Source organism: Oryctolagus cuniculus (genome assembly GCF_964237555.1).
Source record: "Oryctolagus cuniculus chromosome 17 unlocalized genomic scaffold, mOryCun1.1 SUPER_17_unloc_2, whole genome shotgun sequence".
NCBI lineage: Eukaryota > Metazoa > Chordata > Mammalia > Lagomorpha > Leporidae > Oryctolagus > Oryctolagus cuniculus.
This window is the reverse complement of record NW_027208203.1, coordinates 402,348-419,535: the sequence shown is the minus strand read 5'-3', so window position 1 is coordinate 419,535 and position 17,188 is coordinate 402,348. Positions and strand designations below refer to the sequence as shown.

The 17,188-nt window shown below is 46.6% G+C and overlaps 1 protein-coding gene across 1 annotated transcript in view; it reads right to left on the bottom strand.

Moving 5' to 3' along the window:
• Positions 1-16,986, bottom strand: part of LOC127482757 (uncharacterized) — a 29,328-nt gene extending 12,342 nt beyond the window's left edge. The window contains exons 1-5 of the mRNA XM_070067659.1: positions 16,782-16,986; positions 15,403-15,562; positions 14,086-14,161; positions 11,750-11,803; positions 10,332-10,390 (exon numbers count right to left, since the gene is read on the bottom strand). Coding sequence (XP_069923760.1) covers positions 10,332-10,390; positions 11,750-11,803; positions 14,086-14,161; positions 15,403-15,562; positions 16,782-16,986 — 554 coding nt within the window. The remainder of the gene's footprint in view (positions 1-10,331; positions 10,391-11,749; positions 11,804-14,085; positions 14,162-15,402; positions 15,563-16,781) is intronic.
• Between the last annotated feature and the right edge of the window lie 202 nt (positions 16,987-17,188).

Here is a 17,188-nt window from a genome sequence, read left to right as displayed (position 1 = left end):
TTAGGAGGGTACATGGAAGATGTCCCTGAACTGAGGTCCCCTAAGCTAGCAACAGGACAACCCACAAATGAAAGTAATAACGGCTGGAGTGGGAGTGTGGTGCTATGGTTAGGACACTGCTCAGAGACCCACGTCCCATAACGCAGTGCCTGCGTTCACACTGTGGCTGGTTCCTGATTCTAACTTCCTGCTAATGGGCACCCTGGGTGGCAGTGATAGTGGGTCCCTGCTACTCACACTGGAGACCTGGATTGAGTTACTGGCTCTTGGTTTCAGCTCGGCCCAGCCCCAGCTGTTGCAGGCATCAGGGAGTGAACCAGTAAATAGTGGCTCTCTCTGTCTGTGTATCTCTCTTTGTGTGGCTCCCTTCCTGTCTCTGTCTCTCTGCCTTTCAAAAGTGATGAGTTACTGTGATTCTGGTGGTGTATCTCTTATGAAAAGCTCACCTTGGCAGCCCAAGATGGCTGAACAGGGGAAAGGTGTGCTGATTCTGCCAAGGGGAAGATGGAAGAAAAGCAGAGGGAGTGCATTCGCAGGGGGGAGTTGGGGAGAAGTTTGCAGTGGAAATTCTACAGAAGGAAGAGGGATGCCGTGGGGCAGCATGGAACAGTGCACGTGCAGCAGTGAGCGGGGATGCCACACACGACTCCCGCAGCCAGGGGCTGGAGCAGACACCAGCTTCTGAGAACAAGGCCCCGGGGCTAAACGGCCAAGGCAGAGCACCCGCGGGCACCTGGCTCTGGGAGCATCTCTGCTCTCTCCGTGGGCAATGCGGGCTTGTGGGGCCAGTAGGGATCCTCTGCACCCTGTGACTGGGGTAGCCTTGCGCACTGTGACCGTGGAAATTCTGGGACTGCACGATAGGGTGTGCAGTGTAGCTGGGTGTCTGGTGTCAGAGGCTCGAACCCTCTGACTGCCTGGAGCAGGTCGGCGTGGATTCTGTGGTCACACGGAGTCTGCACAGACCCTTCCTGTGGTTCATGCATCAGCATGGGTGAGGGCGGCACCCACTGTGGGCTGACTGTGGGTATGGTCCACCAGGTGTGACCATACCCCCACCATGCCCACAACAGATGAGATCTACCACAGTGAAATTAAGCCAGAAATTAACAACTGAGAATCTCTAGAAAATATGTAAACACATGGAGACTGAACAGCATGATCCTCAATGACCAGTGGGTCACAGAAAACATCAAAAGGGAAATCAAAAAATTCCTGGAAACAAAAGAAGATGACAATACAACATAGCAAAACTTATGGTATACAGCAAAAACAGCGTCAAGCAGGAAGTTTATACCAGTTAGTGCCTACATAAAGACATCAAATAAATGAACTATCAAGGCATCCCAACGACCTTGAAAAGCAATAACTAAAACCAAAATTAGTAGGAGGAAAGAAATAATTAAAGTTAGAGAAGAAAACAATTTTGGAAAAACACAAAAGATCAGTGAAATTATGAGCTGTATTTTTTTTAAAATTGATACACGGTTGGCTCAACTAACCAAACAAAAGGGAGAAGTCCCACATTAATAAATGAAAAAGTACACACATGTGAGAACAATGAAACAACATAAATTATTACAAACAGCTATAAATGAACAAATTGGAAAACCTAGAAGAAATGGATAGATTCCTGGATACATCATATTAAGAAACTGAAGATTCAAAGTGTTATGATTATCTCAACAGATGCAAATAAAGTATTTGATAAAATACAACATCCTTTCATTATAAAAAAAAAACCCTCAGGTAAATTGGGTATAGAAGGAACACTTCTCAACACAATCAAGGCAATATATGACAAGCCCACAAGCAGCATCAGATTGAATGAGGCCTGAGTGGGGCTGGTCTGAAGTCAGGAACTTCCTCCAGGCTTCCCACGTAGGGAGAGGGGCCCAAGCTAGCAACAGGACAACCACAAATAAAAGTAATAAAGGCTGGAGTGGGAGTGTGATGCTATGGTTAAGACATTGCTCAGACACCCACATCCCATAATGCAGTGCCTGGGTTCACACTGTGGCTCCACTCCTGATTGTAACTTCCTGCTAAGACCAGGTGAAGCCACCACCATGCAGTGCCGACATCCCCCATGAGCACTGGCTCAAGTCCTGGCTGCTCCACTTCCAATCCTGCTCTCTGCTATAACCTGGGTAAGCAGTGGGAGATGGTGCAAGTCCTTGGGCTGCTAAACCCACATGGGAGATCCAAAAGAAGCTCCTTGCTTCAGATCAGCACAGCTCCAGCCACTGTGACCATTTGGGGTATGAACCAGTAGATGGAAGACCACTCCCACCACCGCCGCCTCTGCCTCTCTGTAACTCTGCCTTTCAAATAAATAAATAATTTAAAAAAACCACAAATTCAGAGGTAGTGCAATACCAGATTTCAAGACATACTACAGCGTAGTAATAATCAAAAGAGCCTGGCACTGGCACATAAATAGGCATGCAGACAAATGTAATAGAATACAAGCCCTGGAAATCAATTCACACATCTCTAACCAACTAATCTTTGACAAAGGAGCTAAAATGAAGCCCTGGAGAAAGAACAGTTTCTTAATAAAGAGTGTTGGGGAAACTGGAACTCCATGTGCAGAACTATGAAACAAGATCCCTACCTTACGCCTTACACAAAATCAATTCGAAATATGTCAAGGATCTAAATCTATGAACTGATTTCATAAATTTCTAGAGCAGAACATTGGGGAAATTCTGTAAGACGTGAGCATGGGCAATAACTTCTTGGAAAGGACCTGAGAAACACAGACAATCAAAGCAAATAAGCAGACTCACAGGATTACATCAAGCTAAGAATCTTCTGCTCTGCAAAGGAAACACTCAGCAAAGAGGCAAAAGGAGACAGAATGGGAGAAAATATTTGCAAACTATGCAATTGATAAAGAATTCATACCCAGAACCTACGAAGAGCTCAAGGAACTCAACAACAACAAAACAAACAATGCGGTTAAGAAACGGGCAAAGGATTTTAACAGACATTTTTTAAAAGAGGAAATTCAAATGGCCAACAGACACATCAAAAAATGCTCAGGATCACTAGCCATCAGGGAAATGCAAATCAAAACCACAACGGGGTTTTACCTCATCCCAGTTAGAATGGCTCTCAAAAAGAAATCATTAAACAATAAATGCTGGTGAGGGTGTGGGGATAAAAGGTTCCCTAATCTAGTGTTGGTGGGAGTGTAAACTAGTACAGCCACTGTGGAAGACAGTATGGAGATACTTCAGAAAGTTAAAAACAGATCTACCATACAACCCAGCCATCTCACTCCTGGGCATTTACCCAGATGAAATGAAAGCAGCACATAAAAGACTCATCTGTACTTCATTCTTTACTGCAGGTCAACTCCAAATAGCTAAGATATGCAATCACCCCAGATGTTCATCAACCGATGACTGGACAACTAAAATATAGTATCTATACACTATGGAATACTACATGCCCATAAAAAAGAATGAAATCCTGTTTTTTGTAACACAATCGATGCAAATAGAAACTATTATGCTCAGGAAATATGCCAGTTACAATATGACAAATAACAAACAGTTTCCCTGATCTCTTGTAACTAATAAAGTATAAAACAATAATATGTATGAGCAAAATTGACATTCTGAGATTCCATTACTGTTTACATCCTTGGTCTCTACCACTGAGGAACAGTTTTTTTTTTTCCCCTTGTATTAGCTGAATTCTTTACTTAGTAGGAGGTTAAACTTAAGATTATAAAATAGACTGAAAGTATGTCACAGTAAAAAAAGAATAAGAAAGGAAAGAGAAGTGAGGGTGGGAACACTGGCAGGAGGGGGCACAGAGTGGGAAGCATCACTACACCTATGAATCTGTAAATATGAAATACATGAAATCTGTTCACCTTATATAAATATAAGAGTGAAAAAAACTAAAAGCTAACCTTGACAATTCCACAACTCTGCCAAGTAGTAATGAATGCCGCCACCCACTGCACTACTTGGGGCTGATTTGGTTGATCAGTTATTTATGTTCTTCTTTAGTCTCATCAGAGAGCAGAAGTTAAGAGTGGAGGGGTCTCTGGAGGTGACTGAAATGGATGCACCTGAAGACCACAGTGCTGCCCACTCCGAGGAGTGTAGCTGCCAGCTGTCTTTCTATGTTCTGCCTCCCACCAAAAATACTTGCAGCTTTCCGGGGGGACTGGGAGAAGAGAGAGCAGCAGGGGAAGAAAGGACTCTACAAGATGAGCTTCCAAATCCACAGCTGGTTGAACAGACACTTTAGAAAGGACACACAACTGGCTAACAAACAGAGGTTTCACAGATGAGAGCTGAGAGTGACGGGAAACTTAGAAGCAAAAGTGAAAAATAATGGACACTATGAAGCATGGGTAAGTGTATGTCAATTCACACCCAGATGTTGGGAGAGTAAGTTATGACAATCTTTGAGCAGTACAACTTAATCTCACAGACTGTACTACAAACATACCAGTTAACTCAGCAACATTATTTCTAGGAAGTACCCCTACATGCACACTTAACCAAGTGCACAAAAAGCCACGTGTACACCAGAGTTTAACGTGGCAGTTTTGCTATGATTTAATAAAAAACTGAATTTACTAAAATGTCCATTCAAACAATGGAAGCCTGTTGCAATAAGGTAGATGTATAAGTGGTGGCACAGTCACACAGAAACACCATGTATTTAAATAGGAAATAACAGTGCAGAGTACTACACACACAGCGATGCCCCTGTTATAAAATGATGGAATGAGATTGTCAAGAAATAATTTAAAGCAAATTTCTCAAGGTGACTACCCTAGCTTGTATGATCACAGGGATCTGACATCACATTGTACACTTCCAGATTTACCTAACTTTTTAACATTTTATATTTATAATCTTCATAATGGTATAGTAGTTTAAAATTTGTGAGTGAAAATTCTTATTTCTATAATTTCTCACTCATCAAATGTGTGGTTTCAGACAATTATGATGATGAGTTTTAAATACCACTGAGCTGCTAAACAGTGATATGAATGTTCTGTGGCTACAGGAGACACATCTGTGATGACAAAGACGTCTGCAGGAGGCACCTCAGTGGCGCAGTTCACCGGGGACCAACGGGCACCCCGAGACCAACCATAAGCAATTACCCACAACTGCAGTTAGTTCTAATCTGAAACAAGTGCAGCGCATGTATTCTATGCTGTTACCTTCAGAAATTTTGATGTAGGTTCGTTGTCGGCTATTAATGTGACTTTTAGTCACTGCACTGCACTGATATACTTGGGAGCTGAGTTTCCTTATTATCAGGGGGAGAACATCCAAATTACTCATAATGTCTACAACAAGTTAAAGAAAATTTGCAGGAAATCTATCAAGAAAAACAATAAACCAGTGAAATAGCTGGGAGAGATGTTTGTGGAAATTTATTCTCACAATGATTTTAATACTGGTGTTCCCCATGTCAAGGTGCCATGATTTGTCATTCTCCTATCAACTGAATATTTTTAAAACCCTTGGAATATGAAACTTGAGTTCTCATTTCTTACATGTAAAACACATCAGATATTCCATGAAGTACATGCCTTGACCAATCCCTGTAACTAACAGCTCAATGAAGATTCGATCTTCCTAAGTGTCTTCTAATAACATTCTTACGTATTCTGAGAGTCAAGATATGAATTTACACTCAGGCTATGTAAACTAAACAGGACTTCAGCAGGGAACAGAAATTACACATCAAGTACACACATACCGAAAAGTAAACAGTACAAAGAGATGAACTTTACTGTAATTATTTCTAGAAAGAGAAAATTATCAGCATGTCTATTTCTCAAGGGGGGAAGAGAGGGAAGGAGTAAGGAGAGGTCAGGGCAAAGGGGCCATGGAGAGAGGGGACAGTTAGTTCTCTGAAGGCACTTAGCTCACTGGCCAGGCACAGGATAAGGGGTCAGCAAATGACCATGTATGGTACATCCGTACGTTGGAGTGAGTCCTCTATAAGGACACAAACAGTATGGTCAGAACCAAGAAAAACACATCAGGTATCATTAAGGCCATGGTAGGTTTGTTTGGAAGATCTACTGGAATCAAATCATTTTACCAGTGGACTTCAGAATACCGGAGTCATGTAAAGTACAGAAAACTGAAATCTAAACTATAAAGTGATTTGCCTGTCATTGCAACATAAGGACTGCCATGACGGAGACGATCTCCTTAATAAAACTTAATAAAAACTCACGATTCAACTGTGCTGCTCAGTACCTTTTTTTTATTTTTTATTTTTTTTTAATTTTTGACAGGCAGAGTGGACAGTGAGAGAGAGAGACAGAGAGAGAAAGGTCTTCCTTTGCCGTTGGTTCACCCTCCAATGGCCGCCGCTGCAGCCGGCGCACCGCGCTGATCCGATGGCAGGAGCCAGGATCCAGGTGCTTTTCCTGGTCTCCCATGGGGTGCAGGGCCCAAGCACCTGGGCCATCCTCCACTGCACTCCCTGGCCATAGCAGAGAGCTGGCCTGGAAGAGGGGCAACCGGGACAGAACCCGGCGCCCCGACCGGGACTAGAACCCGGTGTGCCGGCGCCGCAAGGTGGAGGATTAGCCTATTGAGCCACGGTGCCGGCGATGCTCAGTACCTTACAGCAAGTCCTTTTGAGCAGAAACACATAAAGTCATTTAAGAATAATTACTGCTAGCAATTTGGACTGTACATTAAGAGCTCTGTGTTGTGGAAAGAAACAGCCATCAAAGAAGGAAGTACTTTTCTCTGACAGGAGGAGAGAACTTCCACTTTGCTCATGGCCTTGTCTAGATACTAATGGAGACTGTGGATTCAAATGCCTTCCACAGCCTTGGCTGCTCATGGCAAGAGTCTTGGGTGGTCACTGACGTCATACATAAGAGTGTATGACAACAGGAGTCACTGTGCACTAACTTCCCATGCAGGACCTCTGTCCTCACTGAGTTGTCTTAGGAGAGTTAACTGTAAAACTTGCTCTCAAATAGTTTTGTTTTTAATATTGTGTGTATGTGATTGTGCTAATTCTTACAATCTTTACGTAGTATAGAGTTGGTCTTCTGTGTATAAAGTTAACCGAAAACAAATCTCAATGGAGAATAGGACTGGGAATGGGAGAGAGAGGAGGAGGTGCAGTGGAAGTGGGGGTGGGAAGGCAGGTATGGTGAGAACAATCACTATATTCCTAAAGTTGTACTTACGAAATTTGTACTTACTAAATAAAAGTTTTTTTTAAAAAAAGTTCTGTGTTTTAGTTATAAATACTATAAATAGTGGTAAATGATATATAAATGTAAAATTCTAATATATTTAAGATATATACACATTTATTAAATATTCCACATAAAATACTACAGAATATATACATATCTTTTTCATTATCTTTCGCAGATAATTTGATTCTATAGAAATTAACTGAATTCCAGTTAGAATGATTACGTGGTAAAATTTAACCTAAATCTTTAGACTACATTTGCAAATCAAAGATAGGTTTCTGGAGCTTGGCATTGTGGCAGAGTGGGTTAAGCAGCCCTGTGCAATGCCAGCAAACCACCCGGGCATCGGTTCCAGTCCTGGTTGCTCCACCTCTGATTCAGCTCCCTTCTATGGTGCCTGGGAAAGCAGTGGAAGGTGGCTCAAGTCTATGTGCCCCTGCACCCTTGTGAGAGACCCAAAGTGCTGGGCTCCTGGCTATGACCTGGCCTAGCCCCCACCCATGTGGCCGTTAGGAGAACAAACAAGCGAATATAAAATCTCTTCATCTCTGTCTCTCTGAAACTCTGCCTTTCAATTAACTAATTTTTTTTAAAAGATTTATTTATTTATTTAAAAGTCAGAGTTACACAGAGAGAGGAGAAGAAAGAGAGAGGTCTTCCATCCGATGGTTCACTCCCCAATCGGCTCCAACAGCCGGAGCTGTGCCAATCTGAAGCCAGGAGCTTCTTCCGGGTCTCCCACAGGGGTGCAGGGGCTCAAAGACTTGGGCCATCTTCCACTGCATTCCCAGGCCACAGCAAAGAGCTGGATGGGAAGTGGAACAGCCGGGTCTTGAACTGGTGCCCATATGGGATGCCAGTGCTTCACGCCAGTGCATTAATCCACTGCACCACAGTGCCGGCCCCAAATAATTTTTTTTTTGACAGGCAGAGTAGACAGTGAGAGAGAGAGAGTCAGAGAAAAAGGTCTTCCTTTGCCGTTGGTTCACCCTCCAATGGCCGCCGTGGCTGGCGCACCACGCTGATCCAATGGCAGGAGCCAGGTACTTATCCTGGTCTCCCATGGGGTGCAGGGCCCAAGCACTTGGGCCATCCTCCACTGCACTCCCTAGCCACAGCAGAGAGCTGGCCTGGAAGAGGGGCAACCGGGACAGAATCCGGCGCCCCGACCGGGACTAGAACCCGGTATGCCGGCGCCGCAAGGCTGAGGATTAGCCTACTGAGCCGCGGCGCTGGCCCAAATAAATATTTTTTTAAAATGGGTTCTTATAAAATTCTCAAAGTCAGATTTGAACAAAGGGTGCTTCCTAAGCTGGGGTTCTGCTTACACACTGACTTGTAACAGAAAAGGTATTGGCATTCCCGCCAGCACAGGCAGCACTGGGAGGAGGAAGCGTTCAAGCCGAGAGCAGGAACCTCGAGGTCGACAGCAGTGGAGACATATGACGACATGATTCGTTAAGATCACCACCGTTCCTGCACTGCAGAAGCCCACACACCCGGGTTAACACAAAGGATTTCCAAAAGAGGAACATGATCAACTCACAGTGATTTCAGGGGTAACACAGTCAAGTGACTTACTTATAGACTCAATAAACTACAACTCGATCCATACTTCTGACCAAATGCACAGAAAATTTCTTAATAGACGCATGCCTCTCACATGCTCACAAGGGACAAGAAAGAACAAATTGTAAAGGGCGTTCTTAGCCTTTCAGACTTGGTTGCTCTGACAGGCAAACCACAGCCTCATCATGGAGCCTCTCCCTTCAGCATACAAAGCATGTGCCTGGGGTTATCCATAGTCCTCCTTTCCTTTTCTTCAACTGTCTCCTACGGCTACTAAGCCTTTGTCACAAGAAAAAAAAAGATCTATTTGTATCACAAAATCAACTCTTGATTTCCCCATCTTCTAAAGATTAAAAATATGCAGATGTTGGAAGATGAAGGAGAGTTGGCAAACTCCTTTTTCTGGTTAGTACTTCTCTAACTTTATTGATGCCACCTGAGGCTTCAGAGTGGGGTTCAAGATACCCACACAGGAAGGGGTGTCCAAAAAGCATATGAAGATGTGTATTATGAACAAAACGGTGCATGGACTCCCAAGGCATCTTGCACCCAAGTAAGCTTATCTTTTCCTTTCATTTGCCCACAAACCATCGAAAGCCCTCCCTTGCCCAAGGACTTCCTGTTTAGGCAGGTACTGGTATTTGTTCCTTTGTTTCATCTCATTAGAGCGAGAAAGGCCAAGCTGTGTCCTCTGTGACACTGGCCTGGTCTCCTGGCCCCTCCTTCCTGGTGCTCTCCTCAGCCTGATGGTGATGCCTCAGGGAGGCGGCTGGGAAACCATCCGCTGAACTGTCATTTGGAAGTGGTTTACCTGGGTAATGCCTCCAACTATCACTCCCCGTCAACTCCCCCCACACACTCCACCTTCCTCTCAATGTTTCTGTGTGTGGTAAATACAGGGGAAAGTGGATGTTTGATCCTGTGGAACAAGGAACCCTATTCTCCGTCTCCACCTGTGCTTACTTAGGTTAACACAGGACCAACCAGATTAAAAACAGAAACAAAACTGGGAAGATCTCCCTGTTGGCCTGAGTGCAAGAATGCACAATGCATTACCGGCACAGGATAGGTCCTGGAAGGTGCTGAGAATGGCCACAGTGTCTGTTCCTGAAATGCATTCCTGCCCAGAAGCCTGGGGGACAGCAAGTGACTGTTCCCCCCACTCCTGCAGGTCACCCTGTGATATGCTGCATTCCGTTCACATTCTACAGTCAGCACCCACATTCTATTAGGCCCTCCAGACTTCACCCCCTTTAAAGATAACACAAGGTTCTGCAGGTTGGGCAAATAAAAACACTCAAGAAAGTATACATAACAGCTCCACCTATGACCATTAATGATACAACGAAGTCCCTTTTCTTGGTTAGAGATACAGCTTGTCCCCCAAATGACAGCAGTGGGATGTACACAGTCTAAAACAGAAGAGCGAGAGGTGCAGCATTGCGAGCTCAGCTCAGTGGCTGGGCTCCGCGTGGGAGCACATGCCACACATCATCAGGAACGCCTAAGCAACGAACAATCTCACAGCATTACTTACCCTCCCTTGATGTAGTCAAGGAAAGAAACTTCCGTTTCTACCAAGGAGAGTAACGTTACCTGGAAAAGAAACCCAGAATTAGCTCTAGCAGAACTAACTATAACCCCGAAGGACATTTTTCCCCTAAAGGACACAGAGAAAACCCTACTTCCTAGCGTTTGGAAAAAGCACTAAATACATGATAGTTTATTAAAATCTGCTAGGACTGACTGCTCTTACGTTGAAAATTAGCAGAAGGGACTGGACCAGAAAAGAAGAAAAAATTAACTCCTTTCTATGACCAGTTTTCTCGCTTTGAAGAACAGCTTGAAAATTGTCTAAGAGGACACTGTGCTCCTTCTGATTTTAGATCAAAGGGGAGATGAAAGGGCGCTGGAAAATGGTTCAAACTGAAAACCCAGAGTCAGTGAGCCACCCTGCAGAGGGAGGGGCCCGGCGCTTCTGACTCGGCTCTGTGCACGATCATCTACCCTGCGGGTGTCCTGCCTCTCGGGAATCCTTACACAGGAATGCAGAGAAAACTCAGATTTTGCCTCTCCAAAGGAAAGTTAATCTCAGGGGGAAAATTTCAGTATTTTTTTACTCAATAAGAAGATTTCTTTTTTTTTAACACAATTTTCAGATACATTCATCTTTGCACCCTACTGCACTGATTTAGCACAGCATCCATTCCCACAGTTGTGACGTTTAATGCATTATCAACGAGCACCTTCACACCCCGTAAAATAAATCTACTTAGCAGTTAAGGGTGACATTAAGGGTATAGTCTTTCTACCGTTTTTTAAAAAATTTTATTTGACAGATAGAGTTAGACAGTTAGAGAGAGAGAGACAGAGAAAAAGGTCTTCCTTCCATTGTTCACCCCCCACCACAATGGCAGCAACAGCCGGAGCTACGCCGATCTGAAGCCAGGAGTCAGGCGCTTCTTCCTTGTCTCCCATGCGGGTGCAGGGCCCAAGCACTTGGCCCATCCTCCACTGCCCTCCCAGGCCACAGCAGAGAGCTGGACTGGAAGAGGAGCAACCGGAACTAGAACCTGGTGCCCATATGGGATGCCGGCACCACAGGCAGAGGATTAACCAAGTGAGCCACGGCGCCGGCTCCAGGTCTTTCTAAATATGACTTGAACTTTTCCATGTCTGCCTGATTCTCTGTACTCTGACTCCACTGAAGAACACATGAGCTTCCCTCCAGGAACTCAGCCCACAGGAGGACCTGCAGGAAGCCAGGCCACCAGCCCCAGCGGGTGTGCTCCCCGTGATCACTCCCTAGGCAGGCGACTCCTGTGTCATGTTCACAGTGCAATCCTACGTGAAACAAAGCCCCAGTCTTACTTGTTTCCAGCCTGATTTAAAATGTCCACTTGGGCTTTATTCATTAATTTTAATGTTTAATGGGTAACACAAAAATTGACTTACTGTTCCAGAATTCGTACACTTTTTCTTTTTTCCTTTCTTTTTGGGATTCACCACCTAAAAAAACAGATGAAACAATTCAAACCCGTTAGGTAATTTTGAAGACGGTAGTTTAATCGGCTGCCTTGGTGTCTGGTGCAGGTATTGCTTTACAAATGCTTTGAGGACTCCTGGCCAGTTATCTGGGCACTGCTTCTCTGCACACTTGCTGGGGAGACTTGGGAAAGAGAGCTTCGTTTGTCAGAGGTACTCTTCTCACTCACCTGATGCACTGAGCATCTTTTACCATCTGCTTCTTGGGAACAGGTTACTAACATCCAAGGTCCACAATAATTATTATTACTTTCTAGAAAATTTAAAGTGATGCATATCTAAGAAATGTAGCTTGTTAGAATTAAATACCCTAACACAACAGATCACCCAACGTGTGAATATCTAAGAGGTTTACCAACCTATCAATTGCTTCATAATGTTAGTAATTTCCACGGAATGCCCATACTACCTAGTAGTCTATTTTATCGACACAAGACTGATTTTTTTGACCATTGGTTTCATGAGAAGTATCAACGCAGTATCAATGCACTCCTACATTTGAACAAACTGAAGGCACCAAGGAACAAGAAAGAAGAGTGCCACCTGTCAATCTCACAGGATCATTAAAATACAGTAGTGCCTTAAGAGGCTCTGCCAGCTCTTCTCAACCCACAGCATGGGGACAGCATTTGACTGGGAAAGAAAGATGAAAGACTTTATGAGTAAGTACTATTTGAGCCAGAATTTATTAACATAAACCAGGGTTCCAATAAAAATGAAATGAACAAAGACAGCAGTCTAGAAAGGGTTTGACTGAAACAGAGGTCACAGACAAACAGATTCAAAATGAGTCTGAAAAAGTGAGCGGGAGCCATGTTGAGGAGATCCTAAATATCAGAGCGCAGGGTTGGGACGCTCTTCAACTGAGGTTTCAACCAGAGCACAGTCTACTCAGTCGACAGCACAGAGATCCACGTAGAGAAACTGGAGACAACAGTCAGGATTCTATTTCTAACCACCTATGAAGAGGTAACGAGGCACTGGATAAAGCAGTGCCAGGAAGCCTGGCTCCCCAGGAGAACTCAGAAAACAGATTAAACTGGATTAGGACCACTACTACAGAGGGCCTATGTCAGCTATACTTCATATGTCTGCCTCTCCCATTACACACTGACATTTTCTAGTCATCTTTGTATCCCCAGAGGGATACACAAAATATGGGCTATGGAAAACATTTAGTAATTTTTACAAGTGTACAAATTAGTGTGTGGAATACTTAGTGCAGTAAGAAGGTGGGAGGTAAAGGAGACTCCTTCACTTTTAACTTAAAAGAGGCCAATTTTAATGTCAACTCAGCAGAGAAAGGTTATTATTCTTGATGAAACACTAATAATAATATTTTCCTTTGACTTCCACAAGTATTAAATTATAGGAATATAGCAATACCACAGCTCAAGGATGAACAGTGCTAAACTATGCCAGGTGTCCCAACACATGCTTGCTGATCAACTAGTGGAGCGCTTTAAGGCAGAAGTAACTACTGTGGACTTGCTTTAATAAATGGATTTTTTAAAGATTTATGTATTTCAAAGGCAGAGACATCCAAAGTGAGGAAGAGACGGAAAAAGAAGAGATCTATTCACTAGTTCGTTCCCTAAGCCAGGAGCCAGGAACTCCATCCTGGTCTCCCATATGGGAAGTGGGCCCAAGTATTTGAGCCATCCTCTACTGCATTCCAGGCCCATTAGCAGGGAAGTGGATCAGAAGATCAGCAGGGACTTCACTGGCATTCCAAATAAGGGTGCCAGAGGTGTCACAAGCAGCAGCTCAATCCAGTGCCACACTGCAGGCCCCAGCATGATTTCTTATTGACTGTGCATGGCCTTGTCACTCCCTCTAGTTTGCATGTGAATGACAGCGAAGGCACTCTGCAGATCACAGGCCACTGTGCAGTGCCACTGATCACAACTGAAGCACATTCTCTTTTCTTATTAGGGAAGTTTTGGTGGGCAAGTTGGTAGGAAGACAAAATATAAAAGATGAAGCTTAAAAATTAACATATCCATACTTAATTTTTAAAGTTTCCCATGCAAAAATTCAAAATCACTCCAGATTTAAAAGGCCTTGGGACTTGAAGAGAAATAATATCATTTAGTCTAAGAAACAAGTTGGCTAAAGGAATTTAAATATTCTTAAAATCATATATTGTTGCTAAGTTAACCTGTGGCACTTATCCTTATCCTTTGCAAAATCCATTTTTTAAGACATAGAGTTACTGGAAGTGATTAAAATAAAATGCTTCTCACCTCGTATACATTGAATTGGGACTGCCCTCTAGAAAGTTCCCGGTAGCTTGTTGTGAATTCTCCAATGATATCGTGACTAAAAGGAAAAAAGTATACATTAAGTCTAGTGATCGTGGAAAAAGCTTGCTATTATTATGCATGTAATAATTAGTAACTCTAAGAGATGGATATATCATTGTCCTCTAATTCAAAATCATGTATATACAAGTCTTATTTTTATTAATATTCAGATGTGTAGTCCACCAAAATTCATTTTTACATAGGTATATTAGTATTAAGATCTGCAATCTCAAAAATATTATTTGTTATTAAAATAATTATTTAATAGGATGAAAATTGGAGACACTCCAATTCCTTCATCAATGAAGTAATCAAAAATATACAGAAATCTTCCAACGTTCCTATGGCTGCGGGTAACAAGACACCACTACAAAAAGAAATGACATGCTAGCGTGTCTAACAGTCACCAATCTGCTCTTTAATGACAGCAATTAGCAAGTATTTTGCTAGCACCAACCTGGTAATTCTAAACGTCATCACTACTTCTCGGGGGGCCTTCTCAGTTTAGTGAGGAGGGGAAAGAAATGAGTAACATGGGTGAGTTCTCACGAGGCTGACCCACGCTTGCACAAAATAAACGTTCAGCACTCAGCCGCAGGGAGAGGACTTCTATTCTACTCCTCTGGAGTCAACGTAATGCCCAACACTATGCTGAGTACACAATGCTCTCTCCCTTTCTCTCTCTCTCTCCGCGAGGCTGGCAGGGTGGAAGAGGGCGCCCCGCCACCCCCAGCACCCCGCCCCACCACGACCCCCTCTACAGCTCGGCTGAGCCGCCTCGCCAAGAGCGAGTCTTGCAACCCGGGGCATTTTCTGGGAGACGCCCAGTCTGAGGGCTGCTGGTACTGACGGGGAGGGACCGGCGTCCGGGACGGCCGGGTGAGCGGGTCCTGGCGGGGTGGGGGGCAGGGCCGCGAGGCTGGCAGGGTGGAAGCGGGCGCTCAGCGTAGCACCACCTCGAGGGGACAGGGAGGGCCGGCCCGGATGGCTAGGGACGCTGGAAGTCTCGCAAGAGTACGAGCTGGGCCCCAGGGGCGCCTCCTGGCAGGGCATCCCGCTGCCCAGCGGAGGCCTGGCGACCAGGATGCCGGACCCGTCCCGTGAGCTGGCCCCGCTGCCCGGCCCAGGCGCGACGCCAACAGATGCTGCGGGGCTGGAGGCGGGGGACCCTCAGCCGGTAGCGGCCCCCGCGGTCCGCACCAGCCTCGACAGCCGCCGCCGTCACCACCCCGGCGCTCGCCGCTCGCGGGGCCTTACCGAGGCACTGCCCCACCGGGGTGCTGAACGGATTCCCCAGGAGGAACTCCATCTTGCACGGAAAGCGCGGCGGCGGACGGGGCGTCCAGTCTGCCCGCCCGGGTCTCCGCCGTCCCCAGCCGCGGTCCCGACCTGACTTGACACTCGCCCCCGCCCCACCCTCAGGAACGCCGAGCCCCGGGCCCTTGGCCACGCCCCCTTGCCGCGTCTCCATTGGGCAACGCCTACACAGCCCTCATCCGATTGGCCTTCGCCTCTACCTCAGAGAAGCTCCCACCCACCCCGCGGCGTCCGATTGGCCGGAGAGCGAGCTAGATCGCTGGAGTCCCCGTCAGGCGTAGCGGCTCCTCCCCTGGCCCGCCTCCGAAAGCGAGGCTTTGCGTGTTGATTCGCCCATATGTCGGTCAAGCTAGAGAATCCTTAGTATTATTGGATAAAGGACGAGTCAATCTCAAACCGCGGCAAGGAGAGGCGGTGCATCCACGAATATCCCCGCCCACAAAAAGTGCTGATTGGATAAACGTTTGTTTGCTCTAAGCCTGGTTGGTGTGGTAGGATTTCCCCGCCCCGAGAACTGATCACGTGATGCGTCCACTTTCACCCAGGATGTCTAGGTCTTAGCTTCCCCTTAGCGACCGAGCGGTGGCGTTTAGTTCCCTAGCAACCGGAGGACGCTGTTGCTACGCGGACCCAGCCTGGAAGCCTGCGCCTGAGAGGAGACGCGACGAGACCCGGGGCTGACAGCGGGGAGAGAGGTCGGTCCACTAGTGTGCTCTCGAGATAACCTCAAAAGCCCAGGTCTCCCGCGTGGGCGGTGGGGCCGCGAGCACTTGAGCCGGCACCCGCCCCTTCCCAGGTGTGCATTGTTGGCAGGAAGCGGGAGCCAGGAGCTCCCGGGACTCGAACCCCGGCACCCCAGCACGAGAGATTTTGTGGGTGCCCAGCGGTGTCCTAAGGGCTGCCGAATCCCACGCCCACGCTTGGGCCCCTGCCACCCACGTAGGAGGCCCGGATGGAGTCCAGACTCCTGGCTTTGGCCTGGCCCAGCGCTGGCTGTTGTGGCCATTTGGGAAGTGAACCAGTAGATGAAGGATCTCTCTTTCGCTCTCGCTCTCGCTCTCTCTCGCTCTGTAACTGTGCCTCTCAAATAAATAAATCTTAAAAAAAAAAACAGGGGAGACCTCAGCAGTGCCTGTCTTGCAGGGAACATGAGCCGGCTGCACAGGGCACCCCGCCCCCACAGCGCCCCGCCAGCCCCAGCACCCCGCCCCACCACGACACCCTCTACAGCTCAGCTGAGTCGCCTCGCCAACGAGCGAGTCTTGCAACCCGGGGCATTTTCTGGGGAGACGCCCAGTCTGAGGGCTGCTGGTACTGACCGGGAGGGACAGGCGCCCGGAACGGCCGGGTGAGCGGGTCCTGGCGGGGTGGGGGGCACACAGCCGCGAGGCTGGCAGGGTGGAAGCGGGCGCTCAGCGTAGCACCACCTCGAGGGGACAGGGAGGGCCGGCCCGGATGGCTAGGGACGCTGGAAGTCTCGCAAGAGTACGAGCTGGGCCTCAGGGGCGCCTCCTGACAGGGCATCCCGCTGCCCAGTGGAGGCCTGGCGACCAGGATGCCGGACCCGTCCCGTGAGCTGGCCCCGCTGCCCGGCCCAGGCGCGACGCCAACAGATGCTGCTGGGCTGGAGGCGGGGGACCCTTATCCCATGTGGGTTCAGGAGCCCAAGGACTGGGGTCATCTTCCACTGCTTTCCCAGGCCATTAGCAGGAAGCTGAATTGGAAA